A 20,458-nucleotide genomic window follows, 5' to 3' on the forward strand; every position below is an offset into this window, starting at 1 on the left:
CCTCAACAAAAAGAGTTAAGAGGATAATAAAGGTTGACGACAAGGAGAAAGCCTTTCCAACAAAGGACACTGCGCGATTTCCCAATCGCTACTGTGAGCAGATGCTCCCTATCCTAGCAGAAAAGAACTATAACAATGAATACCTTCTTATCCTCCCGTCCAATATTGCCACCTTTGTTGAGCTGCAAATTGAGCGAAGACAATGGGGTTTCCTACGGAGACAGCCAAGGCAGGTTAATCTTTCTTGGGTAGTTGAGTTCTACTCCAACTTCTACATACCGACCCTGCAGTCTGTTTATGTCCGGCAGAAATAAGTGCCCATCACAAAAGAGGCCATTCAGCAAGTTCTGAGTCTTCCCCCTATTCCAGCAAGAATGGACGCTTTTCAAGAAGCCACCCTTCAACGCCAGAAATACCAATTTGACTGGGACTCCGTTCTCAGAGTCATCGCTTTACTTGGCAGTCGTTGGATCTACGGATACCACCGCAACCGCCCTAAGGGAATCTTGGCTTCCGCACTTACCTTGGAGGCTCGCGTATGGGCACAAATCATGTCCCATTACGTCTTTTCGAGCACTCATGAGTCCTCCTTCACTGCGGACATGGCTATTCTACTATGGTGCATCCTTACAGACCAACCTCTGGATCTCTCAAGACACATCCGGCATGCTATGGAGCATGTACAAATCGCGGGCAACTTACCTTTCCCCGCCTTGGTCTCAAATCTTGTCTCAGCAGCTGGAGTCTCCTGCAGAGCTGGGGACACCAAAGCCATGCTTCCATGGGATGATCAATATGTCCCTAACGGGAAATACCTCAGACTTTCAGCAGCCACTACAAGCCAGCCTACTGAGCCGGTTGAAGATATTCCTTCTTTAACACCATAAGCATCTACCACTGAGAAATTGCTCCAGCAGATACTTGAAAAGTTGGATCGGCATGAACAGAAAGCAAAGATGAGAGAGCGTCGTAACGAGCGCCGATTCAAACACCTCAAGGAGCTACTCCAGGGACGCTTCAGAGACTCAGACACCCCGGACTCCACTTCTTTTACCAGCACCAGGAGCCACGATGATCCCGACTGTGGAGATACTGCCACCAGCCCACCCCTGTTCCTGACAGATGGCACCGAGGACGGTGCAAAGCCTTAAGTGTGGGGAGGTCGGTCAGTACCTGACTTCCGGAGGTAAATTCTCTTCTCTGACACCAATAATTAGGATATTTTAGTTAGAATTTTCTTTCTTTTATAGAATAGAATAAATTGCATAGGTTAGGATAGTTGCATGCATGTTCTACTTGATTGAAAAGACAATAAGTTTCTTTTAAAAATCTATCTTTGGAACAAAATTTCACTAATTTTTCAAAATTTTTATGATAAATCTGCTTGAGTTGTATTTGGAACATGATGTTTGAGCTAAAGAACACACAACCTGTGAAAGATTTGAGCCTTTATGTATGGTTACATTATTTAACCATAATTATTTTATTCTTGTGTGTTTACTTCTCTATGATTGTAATCTATATTTTGTTTTATCTTATATGTCCAACATTTATTATATTTACATGCTTGCACATGATTGAGGCCATTATTTGTTTAAACTCACTTATCCAAATCAAGCCTACCCTTTTCAATTACCCTTGTTAACCACTTTGAGCCTTTAAAACCCCATTTGTTCTATATTTTACCACATTACTAACCTTAAGCTGAAAAATAATTGCATATCCCAAATTGAATCTTTGGTTAGCTTAAGATAGAATTGTGTGTGCTAGTTAAGTATGGGAAATTGTGGGAACAAAAGTTGTTAAGGGAATGTGTCATGAAAATTTAAAGGAAATTTGGATACTCACTCATGTGAAAATATAAGAATGAAAAATCTATGTGCATTGATAAGCTTTATTTATTCAAAAAAAAATCAATAAATAAGGGGACAAAATTACCCCAATGTTAAATTCAGAATTCAAAGATCAATGCACATATGATAGAATTAAAATACAAGGTTGAAACATGAGTATGGGTTGAAAAAGGGAATTATGGGTAGCTAGGCATGAATTTAAAAGTATATAGAATATATGTATATTAGGTGAGAGCTTAGGTTAATTAAAGATTCAATTTATAAAGCTCACTTAGCCATATGTATATCCTTACCTGCACCTTGGCCCCATTACAACCCTGAAAAGGCCTCATGATGTTTGCATTGGTATATTAACTGTTGTTGATTGGTTAGGAGAAAAACAAAAGTTAGAAAGCATGACTAGAGAAGAATAGAGTGATTACCCTATACACTAGAGATTAGAGCATACATACATTATCACTGAGGGTTCAATGCTTGAATTTTCATGTTTTCGGCCTTCATAAGCTATCTTCTTGCACTTTTATCGGTTTTATTATATGATGATAGAATTAGTGGAATTTGATTTGTAATTGTTTTGAAGAGCTTATTTACTTTTGATCAAGTGGATAATAATCATATAGTTGCATTTATTTATATATGTAGGATTGCATTGCATTTCATAAGTTTCTGCATGTTCATACTTATTTCCTTGTCTCCTTCAATTTAGCATGAGGACATGCCAATGTTTAAGTGTGGGGAGGTTGATAAACCACTATTTTATAGTTTATATTGTGTTTAATTGTGTGGTTTTGTCGTGATCCGTACCCACTTATTCATCAATTTAGCATGCATTTAGATTTCCTTCATGAATTTATTACACGTTTGAAAATTGCTTCCTAGAGACTTTAATTATTTAATTTTAATTCTCCTTTATTCCATTCGATGCCGTAATCTGTGTGTCAAGTGTTTGAGGCTTTATAGGGCATGAATGAGACGGAGATTGGAGAGGAAGCTAGCAAAAATGGAAGGAACACAAGAATTTGAGGAGATAACCAGCGAAAAGTGACGCGGTCGCATGGCTCACGCGACCGCGCGAAGGAACGCAAATCGCAAGTGAGGCAGCCGCATGGCTTGCGCGGCCGCGCGGATTGGAAAGCACAAGCAACGCGGTAGCGTGGACGACGCGAACGCGTGAAGAGGAAAAGCGCAAGCGACGCGTCCGCATGGACGACGCGATCGCGTGACATGCGCAATCTGCATAATCTGCAGAATCCGAAACCAGCGATTTTGGACCCTATTTCGGCCCAGTTTTCGGCCCGGAACAGCAGACTAGAGTCAGAGAATATGCAGAAACAACAGAGACACATTCATTGAGTAGTTAGATCTAGTTTTTTCACTCTCTGAGGTTTTTCTCTCTAGTTTTTAGAATTTTAATTTTCAATTGGTCTTAGCATTGGAACATTGAGAAGAGTTATTTCCTCATCAAGACTTCATCATTATAGTTTGTTCTCTTAACTTGGTTTTATTCTTCCATGTTCTTTGTTATGTTCAATTTTGTCATTTAGATACTTTTATGATTAATTAATGCAAGGATTATTTCTTTTTAATTTAATTTCAATTCCAATAATCATGTCTTCTTTTAATTCCCTTTTATGTGCCATGGATTCTTTATTTACAATGCGTGAGTAGTTTCATTACTTGATGGGGAGTTGATTAAAAGGAACTCTTGAGTTGGAAGGATTGAAGGAAAAATTTGTAATTGGGTTAAATGTTGGATTGCTATCCTGTCACCGACGCCAATCCCTTTGAACTAAGTGGGTTGCAACTTGTGAACAGATCTGGCATTCCCACTTGTTTGACTTTCCCTTACCTAGTAAGGGATAACCAAACAGAACAACTATTAATTATAAATTAATCTTACAATCACACCATCAATGATAGAGATTCTAACCAATCAATTCCCACTCAAGGCTTTTATTTATATTATTTAAGATTCCTCAATTTAAATTCCAATTTACTTAGCTCAACTATTTGGAATATCTGATTAATAAAACAGAACACTTTTCTGCAACTCGTTGGGAGACGACCTGGGACTTAAAACTCCCAGTAATTTTAATTCAAACTTTCTGTGACATATTTCTAAATTGATAGGCAGATTTTCGGTGAGTTAAGAACTATACTTGCAACGTAACCATTTTAATAAATTTTTAATTCACCAGCTTCTGCACACCATCAACAACCCTGGACACCTCTAACTGGGGACTTTAGCAAAGCTGAGTCACAATCTGAAAAGGTTCACCCAGTCATGTGTCTGTGGCATTTATGTATTCGGTGGTAATACTGGAAAACAAAATGCTTAGGGCCACGGCCAAGACTCATAAAAGTAGCTGTGTTCAAGAATCAACAAACTTAACTAGGAGAATCAATAACACTATCTGAAATTCTAAGTTCCTATAGAATCCAATCATTCTAAACTTCAAAAGAAAAAGTGAGATGCCAAAACTGTTCAGAAGCAAAAAGCTACAAGTCCCGCTCATCTAATTATAATTAATATTCATTGATATTTTAGGATTTATAGTATATTCTCTTCTTTTTATCCTAATTGATCTTCAGTTTCTTGGGGACAAGCAACAATTTAAGTTTAGTGTTGTGATGATAGGATAATTTATACGCTTTTTGGCATTGTTTTTAGGTAGTTTTTAGTATGATCTAGTTACTTTTAGGGATGTTTTCATTAGTTTTTATGCTAAATTCACATTTATTGACTTTACTATGAGTTTGTGTATTTTTCTGTAATTTCAGATATTTTCTGGCTGAAATTGAGGGACCTGAGCAAAACTCTGATAAGAGGCTGACAAAGGACTGTTGATGCTGCTGGAATCTGACCTCCCTGCACTCAAAATGGATTTTCTGGAGCTATAGAACTTCAAATGGCACGCTCTCAATGGCTTTGGAAAGTATACATCCATAGCTTTTCAGCAATATACAATAGTCCATACTTTATTCGAGATTAGACGACGTAAACTAGCGATCAACGCCAGTTCCATGCTGTATTCTGGAGTCAAACGCCAGAAACACGTCACGAACCAGAGTTGAACGCCCAAAACACGTTACAACTTGGCGTTCAACTCCAAGATAAGCCTCAGCTCGTGTAAATATCAAGCTCATCCCAAACATACACCAAGTGGGCCCCGGAAGTGGATTTATGCATCAATTACTTACTTCTGTAAACCCTAGTAGCTAGTTTAGTATAAATAGAACTTTTTACTAGTGTATTAGTCGTGTTTTGACCACGTTACATCTTTGGTCTCAGTTTTATTTTATTATTCATCTTAGGAGACTATTGATCATGTTTTGGGGGCTGGCCATTCGGCCATGCCTGGACCTTCATCACTTATGTATTTTCAACGGTGGAGTTTCTGCACACCATAGATTAAGGGTGTGGAGCTCTGCTGTACCTCAAGTTTTAATACAAGTACTACTATTTTCTATTCAATTCGACTTATTCTTATTCTAAGATATTCGTTGTACTTCAACATGATGAATGTGATGATCCGTGACACTCATCATCATTCTCACCTATGAACGCGTGACTGACAACCACTTCCGTTCTACCTTAGACCGGGCGCATATCTCTTGGATTCCTTAATCAGAATCTTCGTGGTATAAGCTAGAATTGATGGCGGCATTCATGGGAATCCAGAAAGTCTAACCTTGTCTATGGTATTCCGAGTAGGATTCCGGGATTGAATGACTGTGACGAGCTTCAAACTCGCAATTGCTGGGCGTGATGACAAACGGAAAAGAATCAAGGGATCTACATGCATCTGTTCTTGACGAAAGCTAACCTGGCACGTTAAGTTACACCCAAGCACATAAAACAATGTTGATTTAAGTTATAGAGAGATGAGTGCATCAGAACGGTGTGTATTACTTGGTTTCTAATTCCTCACACTCTCATTTAAAAAATAAATCTCTGTTTCACCTAGTGGAAAGCATCGAGTACAAGAGCTTGGGAAGCAAGGTGGTGGTGGAGGAGATGCAGAGGTAAGTCGGTGGTGGAGGCAAAATAGAACACGACGACAATTGTAACATCCTACCACACAGAATAATAGAGTAATTAAACCTAAAAATCATTTTATAAATTTTGTATAAAAAAAATATTTTATTAAATAAATTTAGTTATGTTATATCCTAAAGATATATTTAAAAAGTATAATAATAAATTTTTTTAAGTTTTTGATAAATTTAATGTATTAGAAATATAAAAAGTTTATCTTTTTAATTATTTTTAATAAAATATTTTTTATGATATTTTTAAAATATACTTTTAGGATACATGTTAATAAAATTCTACATGTTAAATCAACTTAATAAAAAGCAGAACATTGTGATACTATTCCATTAATGATTTATTTAGTTAAAGTTTATATTTTTTATTTTTTTATTCAAATTTAATCTTTACTAATAAATTATAAATATATTTTGATGATTAATTTTCAAACATAAATTGAATAAAAAATATCTAAAAATTAGCTGAAATAATAAAACAATTTGTAATTCTATTTATCTATCTAACTTCTTTATTATTATTATTATTATTATTATTATTATTATTATTATTATTATTATTATATTTTTTTGGTGACTTATTATTATTATTATTTAAAATTAAAATTGGACTTTCTTTTATTAAATATTTAAATAATTATTAGATAATTTATAAAATATCAAACAGAAATATGAGAGATTTGGCGTATTTTTTATGTGAAATATCATTCATCACATATAATTCATATGCATGAAATGTATTTTGCTCAAATAAAAAATTTATTGGTTAGAAAATAATTAAATTAACATTTTAATTGATTTTGCATTTACTATTATTAATATATTGAATATTAATGAATATTTAATATTTTTATGTTAATTAATTATATATACTTTCATATATTTATATAAAAATTTGAGAAAATTTTACTCTCCTTTTTTGAGATGCTAAAATGACACTTCTCTCTCCTCTATTTGTAAAATATACATTTTTCTTTTTTATAACTTTTAAAAAAATCTCCTCTTTAATCCATTTTAAATTTTATGTGTTAACTAATGTTAACTTTATCCATTTTTTAAGAAAAAATAAATTATTTTTTACAAAAATACATTTTAGTAAAAATTTTATTTTTTTGTCATTAAATTTTACTTACCAAAATACCTTTTAATAAATTTTTTTCTTATTGATTAAATTATATTTTTACCAAAATATTTTTAAGAAAAATTAATAACTAAATTATTTTTTTTCTAAGATATCCTTCAATAATTTTTTAATTATTAAATTGTGATGTTACCAAAATTTTTGTTAACAATTTTTTTTTTATATTTTACTATTAATTTTCTAATATCAATATATATTATTTTAATATTAAATAAAAAAATCTTACCACTGTTAATATGTATAATAATTAATATATATTGATATCGAAAAAATAATCTTACCAAGATTTTTTATTTAATATTAAAATAATATATAGTTGATATCAAAAAATTAATAGTAAAATATAAAAAAATTGTTAACAAAAATTTTAGTAAAATTATAATTTAATAATTAAAAAATTATTAAAGAGTATCTTAAAAAAGTAATTTATTAAAGAATATTTTGGTAAGTAAAATTTAATGACAAAAAAGTAAAATTTTTTTGCTAAAAGATATTTTTATAAAAAATAATTTATTTTTTTGTTGAAAAATGAATAAAGTTAATATTAGTTAACTCAAAAAATTTAAAATAGATTAAATAGGAGGCTTTTTAAAAATTATAAGAGAAAAAAAATATATATTTTATAAATAGAAATGAAGAGAGTATTATTTTAATATCTCTCAAGATAGAAGAATAAAATTTTTTTCTAAAAATTTTTATTATTTTTATATATTATATGTTTATTCTACAACAAAAAGACTAATATGACTAATTTCAAAAACTTTTAAAATAAAATTTGATTAATAATTTTTGCAAATAACATAATCTTTTAAGATTAATTTAATTTTTTTAGTTATTCACAATATCTCTTAATTAAAAAGACAAAATTCAGACCTCTAATATTTTTTTAATCCTCCGAATAGATTGATGACTTCACCAACCTAAATTCTTGCATAATTTGACCATTTACTCAACTTTTGTAACTAAAAATTGCAGGTACAAAAAGGCCTCTTGAAAAATGTGTTCCATACTGCAACTACCAACGTTTCTGAAATCCGACGATGGCTTCACTCACTGTCCTAATCCACTCTCCTCCCACCTTGCTCCACACTGCAACTACCAAGTCCCCATATGATCGAACCCTCTCAATCCTTCAGTATGCTCCATCGAATTCTCAATTCTGTGGCCTAAAATTATCTCACTCTTCCTCTTCATCACTGCGTTCTGCTAATTATTGCTATTCGGTTAAAGGTTCCATTTTCGCCAAGGTACATGCATTTATCCAAACCTAGTTCAAGATGCATAATAATGCAACCCGATTAATAGAGTAGCTTCAACAATTAGTTGAAAATAGTATCAATGATAGTGTGCAGAGTTTTGCAAATTAGTGATTCTGTTCCTCAATTTCAATATTGGTTACTAGTTAGTGGTTTTTCTACCCTGACAGGTGAATAAAGGTTCAAAGGCACCATCATTCACGCTGAAAGATCAAGATGGGAATAGTGTAAGCCTTGACAAATTCAAAGGAAAGCCGGTGGTTGTTTATTTCTATCCTGCTGATGAGTCCCCTTCATGCACCAAAGAGGTAAACACATAACATAAGGTTGGCCCTTCAATTAGACAATTAGTATAGCTTTTCAAGTAATACCCTAAAAATTTAGTTCCACAAATTTTTATTGTCAAATCAACCCCACATATTCATCTAACGAGGGACTGATATGGTGTGTTAAGGTTCTAGGGTTTAGGATTTTCTCCCAAAGTATTATTTCTGTGTATGATGTCAATCCAAGCTAACGGTAGGAAATAATTGTTATCATAATTTATTTTAGACTTTAAATTAATGAGACAAGTAGGTCTTTGAAACATTTTGTGGCGGACTTATTCTCCTATAAGGGGAAAAAAAATACCAAATAAGTCATTGGCAAAATTTTGGATGGATTTATAGGTCTCGAGTTTGGTTTGTTTGATTGCTATCCGTGTCCATAAGATATATGGATACTGTGACACATGTGTACTATTTGTTTAGTAAAACACTAATTTTAGAAGGACATGTTGACACCCAACGATACATAAAATACATGTATTTGTTATCTCGTCAGAAAGTTAGGAAACAGATATTAGACATAAGCAGAGTTTTTTATTTCATTTTTGTACCTTCAAATTTCTTGAAACTTCACTTCTTACCTTCATCACCTTAATCACCAGCAACTTCCTCCTTATTGGAGGTAAAATTGGTTTTTAATGACAAATGTGTTTATATCTCTTTATTAGTGTCTTAACAACCTATTAGATGTATTCATGCGCATTTGTGTCTGTGTGCATGTTTGTCTTTCTGTCTATGTCTTCATAACACATATAAGTTGCAAATCTTCAAGGTAGTTATTTGAATTATTTTTTCCTCAAGGACTTGGTATTTTTTGCCCCATTTAGGGACCTATAGTTCCATCACAAAATTTTTAAAGAACCCATTTGTTCTTTCTTTACCATTAAATCGCTGATATCTAAATATCCAAAAGCAGTGATATCAAACCATTAGATTGTGTATAATTTGTATGAGTGGAGCATATGATCTGAAGGCAATGGAAGTTTCAATATTCATGGTTGATTTCAGATGCTAACATATGCTGGTGTTTTTAAGGCCTGGTTGTTTTTATTGATAGAGTTTCTGCGAGATAACATTTGGTTGGTTTAAATGTTTTTGCATTAGCATTTTAACACAATCTACAAGTAGTTAGTGGTCTGTCATGAAACCATCTTCCCCTATAAATTAAACCATTAGATAGAGGCACACAAATAATTTTATATCTAACACACCGTTTAATATAAAAGCCTCTTTTGGACTTAAAGCATGGACCATGGAAAGACCCATCTAACGTTTTCATTCTACTATTATTTAGAACAATAGTGAGAACAAGAATTTTAAGTTTTAACTCTAAAGCTCTTGGTCATAGAAGTTTTGATGTCATGTCATGAACCATCTCTTCCAAAAGCTTAAACTTTCTGGTAAATTCATACAAATGATTTTACTTTAAAATGATGGACTTGAGATAGAAAAGCTAGTGGCAACGAAAAGCTAGTAGTAATGAAAAGGGGTGCATAAATGTGTTTATTGGGGAAATGAAGAATTTTGATATACATATTAAGTATTAATTACCAGTAAAAAATCAATTTAAAATTATATCGCATTTTTGTCAAATAGAAACATCATCATATATCCATTGTTGTCTTGATATGCAAATTTTTATTTTATTTTATTTTATATTTTTATTGTTTCAATTTTTGCAGGCTTGTGCTTTTCGGGATTCATATGAGAAGTTCAAGAAAGCAGGGGCCGAGGTTGTTGGGATCAGTAGTGATGACCCTTCTTCTCACAAGGTAAGAAACTGAAAGTAAACTTTTATGGCGATTGGTTTTGCGTTTAATGTTGTTTTACATTGAATGTAATGTGTTGAATGTAGGCGTTTGCTAAGAAATACAGGCTTCCATTTACTTTGTTGAGTGATGAAGGCAACAAGGTGAGGAAAGACTGGGGAATCCCCAATGATTTGTTTGGAACATTGCCCGGTAGACAGACTTATGTTATTGACAAAAATGGTGTGGTTCAGCTCATTTACAACAACCAGTTCCAACCAGAAAAGCATATTGATGAGACTTTGAAACTACTTCAAACTCTTTGAGGTTTCAGGTTTTTCATTATCCCATTCCCCATGAAGTGTGTAAAATATTGGTAACTGCTGTTTATTGTACAACTATGATAGTTGCAGCTGATTCTAAAGCCTTATAGAGATACAACGTTTCCGGATCAAAATCATGCATTTCAATGCAGCAGCACATAGACTGATATCTCTGTATTTTCTTCAATATTGTTGTAATTTTAGCTTAAGTTGACTCAGTTGTACCTATTAATTTGCATTTTTAATAATTTTAAAATTAAAATGTATGAATATGATATGTTAGTTGAAAGGAAATAACCTTGGGCATATTATATTTGTGGCTTTTAATTTCATGCCCATTTTATCCTTGTTTAATTTCTGTTAATATGATATATGATATATGCTAGAATTTGTTATTGAAATGACAAGGTTCAACAACCTTTATGATACATGATCTGAAATAACATTGACATAAACTTAAGGGTTTATAATAGCTACTTTTCTGGAGGCTGGAACAAGCCTTAGCTAACTGAACTGCACTTATCCAACTTTCCAAAACCTAATTTTGACAACCCCCCTCCCCAAAAAAAGTTATTTATTCCGAAAGCTGCATGCAACATGATACCTCTATATTCAATCCCAGGAATGCCAGCACCAGAAAACTGGCAGTTATTTTTTCATATGATCATAGTACTGTTAATGCAATCTTAAATAGGAAGATTATAATAATGTCCTCAATCCTTTTTGGCATAGTCTTCGCTGGTATAAGCACTGAATGCCTCAGATATCCAGTTCTTCTTCCTCCAAGAACCCCAACCCATATCCTTGCATAATTCATCATCATGGTTGATGCTGTAAGTTGAAATGCAGTGCCTTTTGTAGAATCTTGTTGACCTTTTCATTACTTCAATCTCCTTGAGTGTTTCTGAGAGCATCTTCTCAACACTTGGAAGCTTAAATTTTTCATCTAGGAGTCCAGAAAGCCATATGGAGCGCATCTCCGAAGTGTGGAGATTTGAAATGCTCTCAACATAACCCATAAATGCCATGTTTGGAACCAATGGATGGATAGTTCCCCTGCCACAAACAGAATGAATAAATCAGATAATGGTCCTCACTCCTCAACTATGTTTTGAGATATGGGGACTTAACTGAAACTTAGATATAGCTGTCATTTTTATTTGTGTGAATCCTTTGGTTATTGTATTTGTACATAAATAAATTGATCTAAAGATAGACTGAATAATGATAGTGATAGTTAAAAGAAAATGGAGATAGTACATAAGCTCTTCTCTTTTTTTGCTAAAAGAAAAAGTGAATATGACTAGTCTAAAATAATGATGTAGAAGAAACCATCTTCCATAAATAAAAGTGTTTCCTTACCTGTACAAGGGCATAAGACCGGAAGGGTACTCCAACAAGCTTCTAAAAGTTTCTGGCAAAATGCTTTTGAGCTTTTTCTTGCCATCATAACCAGTTGCCATAATCACTACATCAGCCTCAACTTTAGTATTATCCTCAAATTCAATTCCTCCACTCCAGAACCACCACTTCTTTGATGATTTTTTGAAGACAATTTTGCCCTTTTCAACCTCAGAGAAGAAATTTTCCGGCATAATAGCCATTTGACATGAGGCATAATCTTCCTCAAAAGGATGTTCGGGTTTTAGCCCATATTTCTCTAAAGGAAGTTTCCATAGAATGTAGGACTCGATGAACTTTGAAATTCCACGCCTCTACCAAAATGTCATTTTTATTTACTTCTTTTAATCTCTTTTATCTGTCACTGTCATTTTTTACATATTATTGGATTGTACTGAATTATACAATCTAATAATACCGGGAATTGACAAAGACAAATAATAGAGAATAGAAGAAGTAACATAAAGAAAAGTATTAACGTCATATATATTTTGGCAATGGCAACAAGAACATCAACTCGAGGTTATATTATTTAAGAAAAGGTAAAATACCATTGGAGATAGCAAGAGGCAGAGAAGGGATCTGAGTAAAGACTGGTTTGGCCTTTGGTGGAGAAACTGAGAAGCTCTTGTTGAATAGAACAAGAAAAATGGCAATCCCCAAATCCAGTAATGGGGAACTGGCCAATGCAATGTTCTCACTACCATAGTGCATGGTTGAACTTCAGGTCCTTTACAACAAGGTAACACCAAAACTGTTAAGTACTTGATAAGTAGAATCTTTGCCAGAATTAGTTGTCAAAATAAACGAGGAAGAATGCTTTAGTCTTTTGGTATTAAAAAAAGAGAAAGCATGTCACGCCACTTCTTATCATGCAATCAGTACCATGATTTTTGACATAAATTCTAATTATATTTTGTTCAACCATATTAAGAGTGTATCAAAATCGGTTACTAAAATCACCACTAGTATAAAATATATGTTGAAATATAAAATACATATTAAAAATGAATTAAACAACATATACATTTATACACAAATACATGATAGATTATTTAAACATTTTGGTAATTTGTTAGCTATGTAGCACTCCTCCATGTTGAAATTAAAGGCATATATGAAAGAGCACTAAGATAGGTTTATTTGTAATTTTACAAGTTCCCTTGCAACTTTTGAGGAGTAACGATCCTCTACGAGAGTTTTATTTTAGAAGATCAGGGATACGATAATAAGATGTCACCCTTGGATCAATAATGAGATTAATTCTTTTTTATATTAAAAAAGCTTAATTGATCTAATGGTAAAATCACTTTACTTTACCCTCTAGCTAAAATAAAATCTTCAGTTCGGAAAATTCAAAATTTTCTTTGATGTCATGTAGTTTTTGTTCTCTTTCCACTCTTTTTAGCCTTACCTTTGATGGTTTTAGAGTTAATGCAAGCATTTAAAAAACGAAATATTAGGTGCTAATACTATGGAATATGATCACGACATAAAATCATAATCTATCGTTACCATATCATTTGACAACAATAGTTGCACATAAAATAATTTTAGGAATACTATGAGTGAGCCTTAATTATTTTTCTCTTGAAACCCTTATTTAATGGAACTCCATTTGATCTTTCAATATATTACGGGCCCTACTTACATAACAACATTATTTTTGTCGCTATCATCATTAATTTTTTTTTTTGTTAGTTTTCATCTAGTATAAAAGTATAAAAGGAAATTGTAATCTATCGTAGATCATCTAAACCTAAAACTTCCACGATAACTCACTCTATAATGGATGGATTTGAATTCTCTAAATTTTGAATTTTATTTTAGAACATAAAGTATAATTTTTTACCATTTATTTTATAAGTGGGACAAAAAAAATATGAAAGAGAAACTATTCAAAAGTAAAAGATCACATTTTATAAAATGAAAATTTAAAATTTAGAGAATTTAAATTCATAATGTATAATGCTAGGAAGTCAGTTTGTTTAGACTAATTTTTTTAAATTATTTTATTTATTTTAAGTTTTAGATTTTAAATTATAAACTTTTAACTTTAATTCTAATTATAAACGATAAATCCTAAATGCTTCAAAAAGTAAAAATTTTTAAAATGAACTAATATTAACTAACTAAAAATTAATTTTTTATATTTTTCTTTAATAATATATACGTATTGTTCGAAAAAGAAAATATGTATATTTTTCCTTGAAATGAGTCATTAATTAAGTCTATTTAATCTAATATATTTATTAAAAAATTCTAATTGTTCATGCGCAGTCCACTAAAAAAATGTGTTCAATCCCACACTTTGGACCAAAGCATTACCAAATGCAAAGTACTTTTATAAAAAGAAAATGTATTATGGTGCCCCACGACCAAGATTATGGTTGCCAACGTTCATTGTTGATACTGTACAAGACAACTAAATCGACATCATCAGCAGTGGGAAACTACAACTAATATTAGTAAGTAAACATGCATAACTTTTACCATTGACTTTTAATTGCTTTGATTTTTGTCAACGTGTGCTTTTTTGGAAGAGAATTTTAAAGAAAGACAAATAAAGGGATTTAACAGTCTCCCGTAGCCGCCACAAACTGAGGAAAATCCCAACGGATGTTAGAATTTAGAACTTATATATGTTTCCCTAATATTCCAAAAAGACAAGCTCAGACATATATCATAGATTATTTATTCTAAAAATTTAAACAATTAAATGTAGGCATTTAAATGGAGAATAAAAATTATAAAGAATTAACTTTTAATAAATTAACATTAGCTAATTTCTTTTTTTTAATTTTTAAAACTTTCATTTTTCTTTAAAAAAAATTAGAATTTATGATTTAGAATTTAAAATTTAAAATAAATAAAACAATTTTTAATAATTAATATTATTTAAAAAACATTGACTCCCTAACCTTACTCATATAGAAGCTAGACAATATCATCTTTATTTACTTCATAATAATTGTGGGATCAATAAGGTTCTTAATAACTAACATTCTTCTGGCAATATAATGGTAATTGTCTGATTGATGAGCCTGTAAAATGTCATAATGTCATAATTTTTCGCCCCCTAGCTATCATCTTTACACGAACATTGTCTAGAAATTAAATCTAAACAAATGAGTTAACTTAAACTATCATCAATAAAATTTTTATTTAATGTTGGATGACCACTCAAACTAACAATCAATATAAAAATAATCATTTTTTAATGTAACAATATATAAATAAAATATTTATGTGAAAGAGTTTTGCATCACATAGATATTTAATCCAAACTATATATATATATATATATATATATATATATATATATATATATATATATATATATATATATATATGTATAAGAGTAATATTTTAAATAAATTCCAAAAACAAGTTTAGTCTGATAATTTAATCCTTAATAAATTTTAATTACGAATGAATCCCTAATTTTTATTTTATTAAACATATCAATTTTGATATCAAATATCGATAAAAAATAATTATTTTCTAATATTATTTAATAAAAGACACGATAACTCTTAAAATTTTTAAAGACTTTTAGATTAGTGGTTTTATATAGACAAATAATTTGATGTGAAGGCTAATTTATCTAACAAAATAAAAATTTATAGACTAATTTGATAATTAAAATTTGTTGATAACTAAAGTGTTCGAATAATAATTTTTTAGGACTAATTTGAGATATTTTTCTATAGAAAAATATTAGGGTATGTATCAAAATTTATTATTTTTTGTCATTATTTAGTCATCAATTTAATTTCTTTAGTCTAGTAATCCAATAACATACTTTATCCCATATTTTAAATATTGACAACTAACTGATGATAAAAAATAATAAATTCTTATATATGGCTTTTAATTTCTCTCTCTCTATATATATATATATATATATTAAAAAACTAATTGGATAAATTTGGTTATATTTATTTTTTTTTGAAGAAATGAATTTGATTGGATACGGTTATATCCTTACTGTGTCAAACTGAACTTTATCATAAAATTGTTAAAAGAAGTTTCTCTTAAATGAAAAGAGGAATTTTGTGATCAAACTAGAAAAAAAAAAGTCAAAATTTTAATACTTTAAATAAATATAAAATTTAAAATTTTCGTCACGGGGTAAATTTAACCAATAATGCACCTAGTGACCCAGAACACTGGTTATTACTTATTAGCAAAATCCTAAGACGTTTGATTCATGATTTTTTTTATTTTGAAAATTTTAGTGTAAAACCCTAAAAAATGTACAAATATTTTTTGAACCACACGATCCCTAAAATAAGAAAAAAATAAGTCATTCTAATATATTATAGTAGCTACAGTAATTATGATATTTTAAAAAGTATCGTTTAAATTAAAATAATATTTATTATTATTAAACAACATTTTATATTAAAAAGTGTTACTTAAAAAAAAAAGTGTTACTTAAAAAGTGGTACCTTGGTTTGCCTCGGCACATTCCATGGCTAAATCAATGGCTGACTTTTTGAAACCGACGACCGTAACCTTCTTTCCCTTGAGAATTTGATTAGCAGAGTCGTGATCAAGTTTACAGTAATCAATGGTGTGCAACACCTTACCTTTGAACACTTCAGGTCCTTTATTTGCATCAAATACTGGAATATAGGGTACATCCCCATATTTTCCAATGCAAATCACCACAAACTCGAAGGAGTACCACTGAAATTAATCATGTAGCTAGGTAAACCATCATAACATAACTAGGGTTTAATACTTTAATAGATATTGAATGGATGAGAAAGTTAAAGGATATTTTTTTATTTTTTATTTTTTTTCTATGATATTTTTCGATCAAACCGATTAAGGACTAATTTATTGTGAATTGAATTGCAGCTTCGTTTAAAGGTCTGTTGCTAATCAATAGGTGATTGTATGTATAAGGAGGGTTTACGACATGCTTAAACGAACTAATAATTAGAGCAATTTAAGTTGGTTAAGTTTTTTCATGTTTAATGGGATAATCAAAGTCTCTAACATTTGATTAAGAGAAGATAAATTCCCTCGTACAACCATATTTTCTAAATTATGTATTTATTACCTAGCTAAGCTAACAAACTGTAATTAATAAGTTTTCTATCTTTAAGTCACTTTAACTAGCTAGTACTAGATATGTTTATTAAATTAGCAGGGTCCACACTCCACAGATATAATTATCTTCTTATATTTGGTCTGAAATAATTAATTGTTTACATAAATTAAGAAAATGATAAAAGTATCTTCTCTTTTCCTAAAATTATAATTTGAACAAAAGTAGTAATAATTAATATTTTCAACAAACAATTATCTGTGATAGAGATAAAGAACTGTTAGATGGGTAGTTTAATTAGCTTGCTACTTAGAGATGTTAATTAGTTATTAGAAAGTAGTTAATTAGTTATTAAAATATAATTAATTAATGAATATAACAGTTAGTGATCCAAAGCTTTAATGAATGAATATATAGTGTAGTAATGTCACTACCATGCTACATGCATGACATTAATTAATTCTCTATAGTAATTGACTAATTGTTCTCTTGCCTCGTCTCTCTTACCTAGAGTCTGATACCTCCTTTAACTTTTGAAAAAGAAAACTTGCCAATTCCATTATTTTTTTTCCATTGTAATAACCATTTTTGGGTCTGAAATGTTACATATATTACACCTGCAACGGAAGAATATAAATGACAAGGGATGGCTAGGACCCTTAATTAAGATTCTTTAGTATCATTTTATTCTATGAAACATTTATATCAAATTATCAATTAATTAGACACCAAAAAAATAAGTTAAGACAACAAAAAAAATTATCAATTAATTAAACGACATACGTATCTTTGTGTCTGACATCTGTTAGTACTTAGTACTACTCTGACACTCAAATATTTAGAGAGCACATGTGATACGAATATTCTTAGTTTATTAACTATTTCTTTTTTTTTTCTTCCTTTGAGAAAAGTGCAAGGAGCAACAATTTTTATTTATATTTATCAATAACTCTGGTTAGTATACACTCTATTAATGTATTAGACATTTAGTGTTGATAACTAATTAGTACTAACTTTAAAAAACTGAATTTTATAATATTTTTTTCTTTCGAAGTTTTTTATGACACTATTTAGATGTAATGTTAATAAAATTCAAAGATACTAATATTAATTGTTTGAATTTGGTACGAGTGAACATTAGTAATTTGGCATTCTTAATTGGTTGATCAGCCTATAAATTTTGAAAATACATATACCTATATCTTATATCTGTATCTTATCATTTCAAAAATTTAATGTATTCATGTATCTATCTTATGTTATATCGTATTATATATTCGTGTCAATATCTCTACTTTGATTTATAGATTTTACTGCACAAAAAATTACATGGCATTTAATTATATATGGACATATGATTATTTGATGTGATATGCTTATACATCTATGTTACAAAAATGAACAAGATGGTACATATTTTTTTTTGGAACTATATTGATATCACAAACTATTTACAGGACTAAGTAAATGTCAGGTATATATCTGAGAGAGGCCAAATTGCTAGTTCGTTAGATCAAATATTTTTGGCCCCTCAAGGTTTTTGTCCATCTCACTAGATTAAATAAAAGAGAAAGCACAAGGAAATAATTTTTAGTTAATTAACATTAGTTAATTTTTTATTTTAAAAATTCTTAATTTTTAGAAGATTCAAAGTTTAGAATTTATAATTTAAAATTTAAAATTAAAAATAAAAAATTTATTATCTAAGATTTAAAATTTTAGATAAATAATATATTTAAAAAAAATTGATTGATATATATTGATAAAAAAAGTTAACTCATTAACATTATTCTAAATGAAAAGATACCGATAATGCAAGTGGTCTAAGACTGAGTAGTGATACTCACTTCAAATAGCGAAACAAGCATTCATAGTGATTCAGGTAAAGGAACTGTTAGGGAAGATAGACCGAGATACTCAAGAAATTAAAGAATGACCTTTTATCATCATTTTAATTTAATTTTTAGCCATATATATATCTTATCGTAGATGTAAAATTTTGACAATACTTAAAATATTGCCAAATAATAAATAAACTGTTATATTAATTTTAGCTAAATTTTTAGTATTATCAAAATTTTAAAATAATGTATATATGTGCGTGTAAAGGCTACTTTTATTTGTGAAACCCTAATTAATTAACTAGTTAATCCCCCCTCCCCCGAAAAAAGAGTTTGTGATTAAATAAGCTAAGCTAACATTAGAATTAATATTTGTTAGGATCTGAATTTAGTTAAAGTGTTAGAATTTAATTAAATCTTTTCTAACAAATAAAACTATCTGTAGTGTCCTTAGCTTGTTGAGTGAGTGTAATGAATAGGAATAATAATAATAGTAATAATTAATTGAAGACCTGAATGGTGTTTGATGAATTGGTGTGCACAGCAAGTTGCCAAACGGGATAACCAGGAAGAAGTGGTGTTCCATGGTCATGATGACCATTCAGTAGTTGTTCTCCAACGAACCGAATTTCAACGACCTTGGAATTGAACCTTATGTTGTTGAGCACACAAAAGTGCTCAGCATAAGACTCCAAGTAATCCAAGATCTCAAAGTGGGAAGGGAAATCCGAGTTGTCCCTATTGGAAGGCCAAGGGAAATCGGAGAACTCGTAATCGCGGCGCTGCGATTGAAGCTTGGTGGAGGCGTAGGAGCAATGCCTCCAGACGCCGCCGATTGCGTCGGAGGCCTCAAAGATTACAGGCTTGTGGTGGGAAAGCTCTTTGGCTGCGGCTAGGCCGCTCACTCCGGCGCCTATGATGGCCACTTTTAAGGCCGAAATCGCCTGCTCGTTCGCCACAGACATGTTTGGTGAAAAGCTAAGCTTATCAAGGTATGGTAATGATAATGGTTTTTGAAGGAATTGTGTATTTGCTTTTGTGGGGAATCAAGGGCTCAGCCTCTCGCTTTATATACACAAGTCATGAAGTTGCATGGAATAATGTCAAAGTGAAACCACGTGGTTTTGACTTTTTGGTCGTTCTTTTTTTTTCCCTATGCTCATGAATAATACTAGCTAGTGTATTTACAAGTACTAAGATGATTATTAATTCAGTCTTTTATAAATTAAATATGAATAATAATAAATTTGCGATTAGGCGAGAAGATAAATATATTACACTAAAATTAAAATATGATGAGTTTAACTCTTGCATTTTGTTAAGTAATTTTTTTACAAAACTATAATATATAATTATTTATACCTTTAACTCATTTAGGTCGAAAATAATAAAACTCAACTTACAGATATCGTTCTGATTTACAACTAGTCAATCTCATAGAAGTTAGACACAGTGAC

General features: G+C 30.6%; 2 protein-coding genes across 2 annotated transcripts; one reads left to right on the forward strand and one right to left on the reverse strand.

The window, feature by feature from the left end:
• Positions 1-8,035: 8,035 nt before the first annotated feature.
• LOC130979498 (peroxiredoxin Q, chloroplastic-like) lies at positions 8,036-11,003 on the forward strand. The gene is made up of 4 exons (XM_057902954.1): positions 8,036-8,291; positions 8,471-8,608; positions 10,309-10,398; positions 10,482-11,003. Exons 1-4 carry the CDS (start codon positions 8,085-8,087, stop codon positions 10,698-10,700), a joined length of 654 nt encoding a protein of 217 aa, XP_057758937.1. The 5' UTR covers positions 8,036-8,084; the 3' UTR covers positions 10,701-11,003.
• A 2-nt stretch (positions 11,004-11,005) lies between these two features.
• On the reverse strand, positions 11,006-20,022 carry LOC130979497 (probable flavin-containing monooxygenase 1). The gene is made up of 5 exons (XM_057902953.1): positions 19,514-20,022; positions 16,553-16,793; positions 12,650-12,828; positions 12,060-12,412; positions 11,006-11,753 (listed from the first exon to the last, which is right to left on the reverse strand). The coding sequence occupies exons 1-5, from the start codon at positions 19,964-19,966 to the stop codon at positions 11,411-11,413; spliced, it is 1,569 nt and encodes a 522-aa protein (XP_057758936.1). The 5' UTR covers positions 19,967-20,022; the 3' UTR covers positions 11,006-11,410.
• Positions 20,023-20,458: the final 436 nt, after the last annotated feature.

The sequence above is a fragment of the Arachis stenosperma genome, chromosome 5, assembly GCF_014773155.1.
Source record: "Arachis stenosperma cultivar V10309 chromosome 5, arast.V10309.gnm1.PFL2, whole genome shotgun sequence".
Taxonomy (NCBI): domain Eukaryota; kingdom Viridiplantae; phylum Streptophyta; class Magnoliopsida; order Fabales; family Fabaceae; genus Arachis; species Arachis stenosperma.